This window comes from Theropithecus gelada, chromosome 14 (assembly GCF_003255815.1).
Source record: "Theropithecus gelada isolate Dixy chromosome 14, Tgel_1.0, whole genome shotgun sequence".
Taxonomy (NCBI): Eukaryota; Metazoa; Chordata; class Mammalia; order Primates; family Cercopithecidae; genus Theropithecus; species Theropithecus gelada.
The window spans coordinates 9754736-9762965 of NC_037682.1; the positions used below are offsets into that span (position 1 = coordinate 9754736).

At 58.3% G+C, this 8230-nt stretch overlaps 1 protein-coding gene across 2 annotated transcripts in view; it reads left to right on the forward strand.

Moving 5' to 3' along the window:
- The window catches only part of EHD1 (EH domain containing 1), a 28568-nt gene extending 23234 nt beyond the window's left edge, over positions 1-5334 (forward strand). For both annotated transcript variants that reach the window (XM_025358390.1, XM_025358389.1), the window contains 2 exons: positions 2583-2747; positions 3214-5334. In XM_025358390.1, coding sequence (XP_025214175.1) covers positions 2583-2747; positions 3214-3738 — 690 coding nt within the window. In that variant the 3' untranslated portion in view covers positions 3739-5334. The remainder of the gene's footprint in view (positions 1-2582; positions 2748-3213) is intronic.
- Positions 5335-8230: the final 2896 nt, after the last annotated feature.

The window sequence follows — 8230 nt, forward strand, 5'->3', positions numbered from 1 at the left end:
CCCCCCCCCCCCCCCGGGGGGAAAAGGGGGAGCCTTTTTCAAAAAAAAAAAAAAAAAAAAAAAAAAATAGGCTCTGGCCAGGCATGGTGGCTCACACATGTAATCCCAGCACTTTGGGAGGCCAAAGCAGGAGGATCCCTTAAGGCCAGGAGTTAGAGACCAGCCTGAGCAATCTAGTGAGACCCTGTCTCTATTTAATTTAAAAATTTAAAAAAAATTAAAAAATTAAAAGAAAGGCCCTTGCTGTAGCTCCCATCTCTAGGCCAGGCCAGAGCGTGGCTGGGGAACTGTCCTGCCTGCCGAGCCAGGCCCTTTGGTGATACGTCCCCAGTTCTTCAGTAAGACAGCACAGAGAGCAGGGTGCTTGCCTCCACCTCGTGGCATGCAGGGGGTACCAGGGCAGACCTTGTGTGGGCATTAAGGCTTCAGTGGCAGCTGTGCCTGTGGCCAGGGTCACAGTCCCCCGATCTCCAGAGTATAGCTGAGGACTGAGGATGGGCACTTCCTGGGGAGCCCATGCCCCTGCCTGCTCAGAGGCATGGAGACTCTGCAGGCGTGGAGCACAGTGGCCCTCGTACCCACTCTGTCTCGAGGCCAGACAGTCAGAGGGCATGTGGGTGCCACCCGGCCTGAGCAGTGAGAACTGACCCATCATCCTTTGCCACCACTGTCCTCCCCTTATGTCGCAAGTACCCTGGGCCCCACCTCACCTGCAGATGAGGAATTCTCATTCCGGCCTGAACCTCCGTGAGCTGTGTGCACGGGCATGGGCCAGACGCCTGCTCTGGAGGACACAGGGCTGTGTGGTTTTCTTATTTTTAATTTTATTATGTTATTTTTTGATTTTTTGGAGACAGAGTCTCACTCTGTCACCCAGGCTGGAGTGCAGTGGCATGATCTCGGCTCACTGCAACCTCCACTTCCCAGGCTTAAGCCATTCTCCTGCCTCAGCCTCCTGAGTAGCTGGGATTACAGGCACCCACCACCACGCCCGGCTAATTTTTATATTTTAGTAGAGATGGGGTTTCACCATGTTGGTCAGGCTGGTCTCAAACTCCTGACTTTAGGTGATCCGCCTGCCTTGGCCTCCCAAAGTGCTGGGATTACAGGCGTGAGCCACCGTGCCCAGCTGGCTGGATGTTTTTCTAGCGATCTCCCTTCTGGAGCCTCCCTGTGAGTGGAGTCAGCTTTGAGAGAGGAACCCATGCAAAAACCCAGGTGAGTGACCCCGGCGTCAAAGGACAAAGGACGTCCTGAGCTGATGGGTGTGGGTGTGGCCCTGACTGAGGCCCTCTCCTTGCAAGGCAGAGAAAACTCCCCTGCTCAGCCACCTTTGAGGACAGACAGGACAAGGGGCGGGCATGAGCCCCTGCCTGTTTGTCTGTGAGACCGTGTGTGACCGCCAGGCCCTAGGCACACTGAGTCACCACGCCTGGAAAACTCTGTGGCCTCCAGTGTTGCCTCACACCTGCCACTTCCTTTTCCTGGAGTGAATGGTGCTTTCTGTGGTGACTCCCACCGGCCTGGGATCTGCCTGCCACAGTGTCCCTGGGAGACCCTAGATCTAGACCCACATGGCACGGGGCTGTCTCCCTCAGGCAGTTTTCAACCAGGCCCCCGCCCAGGGCAGAAAGGCTTAGGCTGAGTGGGGTGGTGGATGGGCTGGAGCCGGGGAGAAGGGCAGCGAGGCTGGCTGGCCGCAGCCCTCCGTGGCTGGACACAACTTGGCAAGGCCGAGGGATCTGAGGGCTGGGCTGCTCTCGAGGGGTGCCAGGTTCCCAGCTTGCTGCGGGGAAATGAAGGGGGTACCGCCCTGAACTGGCACGTCTAAGCAAGGTATTGACGCTTGGATAAAGCTGGCAGCTGCCAGGAGAAGCCTTTGTGGGATGTTTTGAATCCTTCGTCATCTGAGCTGTGATGATGGAGTGGAGTGTGGCACGGGCCCACTGGAGTTCTGTGGGCTCCATCAGCACTCGGCAGGGATTTGGACATGCAGGTTGGTGGGCCCTGCAGGAAGCCTGCTCCCAACTCGGGGGAAGGGGGCTTGCAGAGAAACAGAAAGAACATGGGCTGTGAGGCACCTTCAGCAGCCCTGGGTTCCAATCCCAGCTCCTCCACATGGAAGCCAAGTGCCCCAGGCAGCGTTTCCCAGCCTTACTTAGGGCCAGGGTTGGGGGAATCCCACCCCGCAGGGCTGCGGTGAGGGTTGAATGGAGGGTATGTGATGTGCCCAGCGGTGCACAACAAATGGCCTCCTTTGGGTTGACAGACTTGGTTTTACTGTTCCTGGATCATCACAATGATCCATGCAAGGCCAAGGCTGTTGTCTTCTGTTTCAAGTGCGTTTTCCTGTCCTGTCCTCTGCCCCACGGCAGTGAACAGCTGTGGCTCTTGCCAGATTGTGTCTGCTCCTAGGCCTGTGGGAGCCAGCGGTGGCAGCAGCCTTAAGCTTGACCCATCCCTCCCGCTTCCCTGTTCCTGAGCGAGCACCTTGGAGTATCCTTGGAGTGTCCTTGGAGGCTCTGCTCTCGGGGGCAGCCTGGACCAAGACAGCGCCTGATGGCCACCCCCTGTCCTCACAGGTTCACGCCTACATCATCAGCTCCCTCAAGAAGGAGATGCCCAATGTCTTTGGTAAAGAGAGCAAAAAGAAAGAGCTGGTGAACAACCTGGGAGAGATCTACCAGAAGATTGAGCGCGAGCACCAGATCTCCCCTGGGGACTTCCCGAGCCTCCGCAAGATGCAGGTATGGCTGTCCCGAGGCCCCATGCAGGCTGGTGGCCATCAGGGCAGGAGGAAGGCCGAGGGCACTGGATTTGGAGGGAATCCCATCTCCATGGGGAAGGGCCTCCCTGAACGGAAGCAGCTGGGTTAATCACCGGCACCCCACCCAACTCAGAGTTGACCCAGGCGGTGACACTGCAGAGGGGAATGTGGTGACTCACCCTGCATGGTGGGGGGAGGGCAGGGCCATGCCAGCCGCTCTGGTGCCCTGTCCATTAATCCCTTGCTGCCGCCCTGTAAGGAAAGAGCTGGAGTTGCCTCCTGTGTACAGGTTAGAGAGCCAAGAGCCAGAGGGGTTCGCCGAGTCGCCCCTGCTAGTCGGGGGGAGCAGCAGTTTCTGCTTGAGAAGCCCTCACTGGAACCACCTGGCCTGGAGTCTGGGAAGGGGCCACCCTTCCCAGCCCTTGTCTTTCCTCCCCTGCCCACAGGAACTCCTGCAGACCCAGGACTTCAGCAAGTTCCAGGCCCTGAAGCCCAAGCTGCTGGACACGGTGGACGACATGCTGGCCAACGACATTGCGCGGCTGATGGTGATGGTGCGGCAGGAGGAGTCCCTGATGCCTTCTCAGGTGGTCAAGGGCGGCGCCTTTGACGGCACCATGAACGGGCCGTTTGGGCACGGCTACGGCGAGGGGGCCGGCGAGGGCATCGATGACGTGGAGTGGGTGGTGGGCAAGGACAAGCCCACCTACGATGAGATCTTCTACACGCTGTCCCCTGTCAACGGCAAGATCACGGGCGCCAATGCCAAGAAGGAGATGGTGAAGTCCAAGCTCCCCAACACCGTGCTAGGGAAGATCTGGAAGCTGGCTGACGTGGACAAGGACGGGCTGCTGGACGACGAGGAGTTCGCGCTGGCCAACCACCTCATCAAGGTCAAGCTGGAGGGCCACGAGCTGCCCGCTGACCTGCCCCCACACCTGGTGCCGCCCTCCAAGCGCAGGCATGAGTGATGGCACCTGGCCCCGCACCTGCCATCTGCACGCCCGGCTGGGAGGCAGAGACGGAGGGAGGGGAAGGCTCACCATTTCTCAAGGTCCATAAAGACTGAGCGGATGTTTCCTCGCCTCTCGAAAAGGAAAACCACCATCTTTATTTTAAGGCTGTTCCTGGGCCTGGCGGGGGAGGCAGGGGTGAGATGATGGAATTTTGTGCACAAGAACTATGAATATTTTAATATATAACGTTAGAGGCAGCGTTCTTTGTCGCCGCCTCCTCTGTGTGACAGCCACATGTGCACAGCCTCTGCCCCCCACCGGCCTTTGCTCTGCTCTGGCTGCAGCTGGACAGTGCAGCGACTGTGACCGCAGGGGAGCCAGGTCGCCCTTTTGGCAGCTGCTAGGCTGGGACTGCATGGACAGGAACACCGGGCACCCTCCGTTTGCTTCTGAGCTGAGGTTGCTTCACGGGGCCGTGGCTTCCTTCCTCACCCGGCTCTGCCTCCCCCGGGCTCTCGGGCGAAGTGGGTTCTTGTGCCTTCCCCTCCCTGGCCCAGGCTCCCCGTGCGCGGGCCCTGCCCTTTCCTCCCACGCCCCACCGGCTCCCATGCACCACCCCGCTCAGCAGTCACAGAAGCAGGGCCCAGCAGCCTTTTTCAGGGGTCCAGGGAGTAGGAGAACCATCTTCCAGAAAAATACATAAGCTAGTTTCTGTTCTGTAAAGTGACATCTTTCATACTTGACCAAATTTCCCAGTAACTTCCCAACCACTGTTCAAAAGCTGTGATTTTTGTCTCCCCTTCCCACCCTCCAGCCAAGGGCAGTCCTGTCCAGGGGGCATTAGATGTGGGTACCCGGGGAGCACCCCCTTCCTCGACCCCAGCGTTGCGTTTCCTGGCTGAGGAAGGGTGGTCATCCCAGCTCCTGCCCCACCCTCTCACTTAACTGGAGCTTTGGGAAGTGCCCTCCACAGTGGGAGGTGGGTGGTGGGTGAGGGCTGGCGGGGCCTCATGACAGCTTGGTGCTGGTAAGAGGAAGCCCATGGTTCTGGCCAGGCTCTTGTGTCCAGACAGCGGGGACCAGGGGAAAACCCAGTCCCTTCTGTAATCCCCCTTCATTTCCTACCTTCCTTCCTCCTCTGTTTAGCAAAGGAGGGCAGCTGACTTGGATGTCCTTAGAACGCCCCGGCCCCAGGCTGAGCAATAAGAAACCGGAGCCTTGCGGCCCAGTGGCCTGGGCCAGTTCAGGCCACCTCCCCCTCCTCTGCCTGGGGCCATTGAGCCCAGCCTCCAGGGCCCCAGCGCATTCGCAGGCCAGCGGCCACTGTCCAGGCTGTGATGGCACCGAGGCAGGTGGAGCACCGGGCGCCACACAGCTGGGCTTCCCACCAGGCTCTCCCGCGGGGGTCTCAGGGAGCTTCCCCCCAGCGCTGCTTGGAGTCTGCAGGAACTGTCCTTGTTCTCCCTAGCCCATCACTCCATACAGTATTAGGTGAGGATGGATGGGCGCTGTCCTCGCCAGGAAGTCACTGTGGAAGTTGCAGTGGCTTGTTCATACCTGTGGGAAGAAAAGTGAAGACTTTCCCCTTGCATTAAAAAGTCTGAACTGTGCCGAAGCTTCGGGTGCTTCCTTGTCTTTTCCAGGGGCAGCAGTCCTGGGTCGTCCTCCCCTGGTGTCTGCGGGGGCGATGCCAGCAGGGACAGAGTGGCAAGGCCGCCGGGGCAAGGTGACCAACCCTGCCCAGTCCTGCTCTGCTGGGCAGTAGCTGCCCCCTGCTACCAAGAGGGCCAGGCCTGCGGGGAAAACGGTTTCCAGGGGATGATGCCCCCTTCCCTGTGTGAGGTGGGAGCTGAGCAGGAGTTCACTTGGGGTGAGAGGGGGAAAGCAGTTGGGAGAATGTTGATAACTGAGGCCTAGGCTGGCACCCCTCAGCCACAGACGGATGAGTGGGCACCTGCGGGGCCCTCAGCACTGGGTGGCGTCAAGTAAACAAGGGCTTCTGGGCTCTGGAGCCAGCCTGGCTCCTTGCTAGCCCCAAGGGCGGTTTAAATACAGGGAAGCTGGGCCTCTGAAGACAAAGCAGATAGCCCGTGACAAACATGCAAGTAAGGGTGGGGCCAGTCAGGCCCAGGTGATGTCACAGATGGGGGACTGTTTATACCAGCAGAGGGAAGGGTGACCCATTAGTGACCTTTCATAAAAGGGTGCAGACTTGAGGTGCCATGGGTGCAGGCTGCCCCAGCCCCTCTGGCAGAAGAAGGCAGGACAGAAACGGGCCTGAGGGTCTCAGGGACCCAGGTGCGTGCTCTGCGCCTAGCCGGTGTGGTGGCGTCTGGTCCTATGACCAGTACTTGAAGTGCCAGTGGATGCTTCAATTGCTGCAGGGCTGACCGGTCCTCCCTGCGCCACTCAGCCGCCACCTGTGGGCATTCGCCCTGTGCCAGGTGGAGCTGCACCCTCACAATCTGAGGAAGTTCACGTTCCCCCATTTCACAGAGGGAGAGTCCAAAACTGAGGACCACCGAAATAACAAAAGTGGTAGAAGTGGATTCAAACCAGGCCATCCAATTCCAGCATGCTCTCCATCGGGCTACTAATCCAAAGCACACACTAAAAGGAAAAAATGGTAGATCCCCCAACCCATCCTTAGACTGCAGCTGTACTCAGGGCTGAGAGACCCACATTAAAGGTTAAGAGCTGTCACCCCAGCCTGGGGTCCTGAAAGCTTGGGGCAGGGGTCACCCAAGAGAGGTGGAGCACATTAGAGAAGGCACAGAACGTAGCAGTGCCCCTGCGTGGCACAGGGAGGGCCAGAAGGGAAGTGCTGCCTGGCCGCCCGCTCTCCTTCCCTGAGCACTCCACCTGCAGGACTCTGTGGGGTGACAGAGGGGCTGTGAACCCCCTGGGGCTGCCCCAGGAAGTGCCTGCTGATCTGAGGCTTGAAAGGGGCCGAGGGTGGCCGGGCGCGGTGGCTCAAGCCTGTAATCCCAGCACTTTGGGAGGCCGAGACGGGCGGATCACGAGGTCAGGAGATCGAGACCATCCTGGCTAACACGGTGAAACACCGTCTCTATTAAGAAATACAAAAAACTAGCCGGGCGAGGTGGCGGGCGCCTGTAGTCCCAGCTACTCGGGAGGCTGAGGCAGGAGAATGGCGTGAACCCGGGAGGCGGAGCTTGCAGTGAGCTGAGATCCGGCCACTGCACTCCAGCCTGGGCGACAGAGCGAGACTCCGTCTCAAAAAAAAAAAAAAAAAAAAAAAAGAAAGGGGCCGAGGGCAGGTGTCTGCCACAGAGTTCATAGCCCTGGTTTCGGTTCTATAGGTTGGGGGTCATCTTTGGGCTGTGATGGGGGTTCAGGGAGGGCCAGAGGATGTGGTCAGAGATGTGGCCGCCCACCTGGAGGGCTAGCCCCCGCCCTTGCCTCCTCCCCAGCTCCCTAGCTGGTCAGGACCCTGGGGGAGAAGCCCCCTCTTCGGAGGTTGGCCTGGGGCAAAGGAGGGGCATTGCCACCCAGCTCCCAGAGCCCCTGGACTGAGGCCTTCGGGGCAATCTGTCCTGGGTCCCACCCATGCAGCACCTCACAGCCCAGGACCCGAGAGGCAAAGGGCCCGCCCACTGCCTCTGGCCATGCACAGCTGTTTTCTATGTTGCAGTTCCTTGTACAATCTCATTCAGTACAAACATTTCTGGCTGGATTTGGCTCACACCTGTAATCCCAGCACTTTGGGAGATCAAGGTTGGGGATGGGATGGGGTTGTGTGGGGTGGGGTTGTGTGGGGTGGGGTTGTGTGAGGCCGGGAGTTCAAGACCAGCCTGGGCAACATAGTAAGACCCCCATCTCCACCAAAACAAAAATTAGCTGAGAGTGGTGATGGGTGCCTGTAGGTAGTCACAGCTACTAGAGAGGTTGAGGTGGAAGGATCACTTGAGCCTGGGAGTTTGAGGCTGCAGTGAGCTATGATGGCACCGCTGTACTCCAGCCTGGGCAACACAGTGAGACACTGTCTCTATTTAAGAAATTTTTAAAAAATAAACATTTCTTCTCCTTAGAAAACAAGCTAACCGCAAATCCAATCAGTGCCCTGTTCTTAATCTCAAATGACTGTTCTAGAAGAATAGCCTAGTAAAAAATAATGGCCGCCCAGGGTGGCTCACATCTGTAATCCCAGCACTTCGAGAGGCCGAGGAGAGTGGATCACTTAAGGTCAGGAGTTCGAGACCAGCCTGGCCATTGGAAGGCCAAGGCACAAGAATCACTTGAACCCAGGAGGCAGAGGTTGCAGTGAGCCAACATCACACCACTGCACTGCAGCCTGGGCGACAGAGCAAGACTCCGTCTCAAAAATAAATAAATAAAATAAAATAAATCAAATGGGCTAGTCATAGGACTTGCCCCGCCACGGACAGCAAGGTGATGACAGTTGGGAGGTGAGGACACCCGGCCACCACTCTTGTTCCTGTATTCCAGCGTACCAGGTCTGGCAGCACGTGGAGGGCAGCCTTGG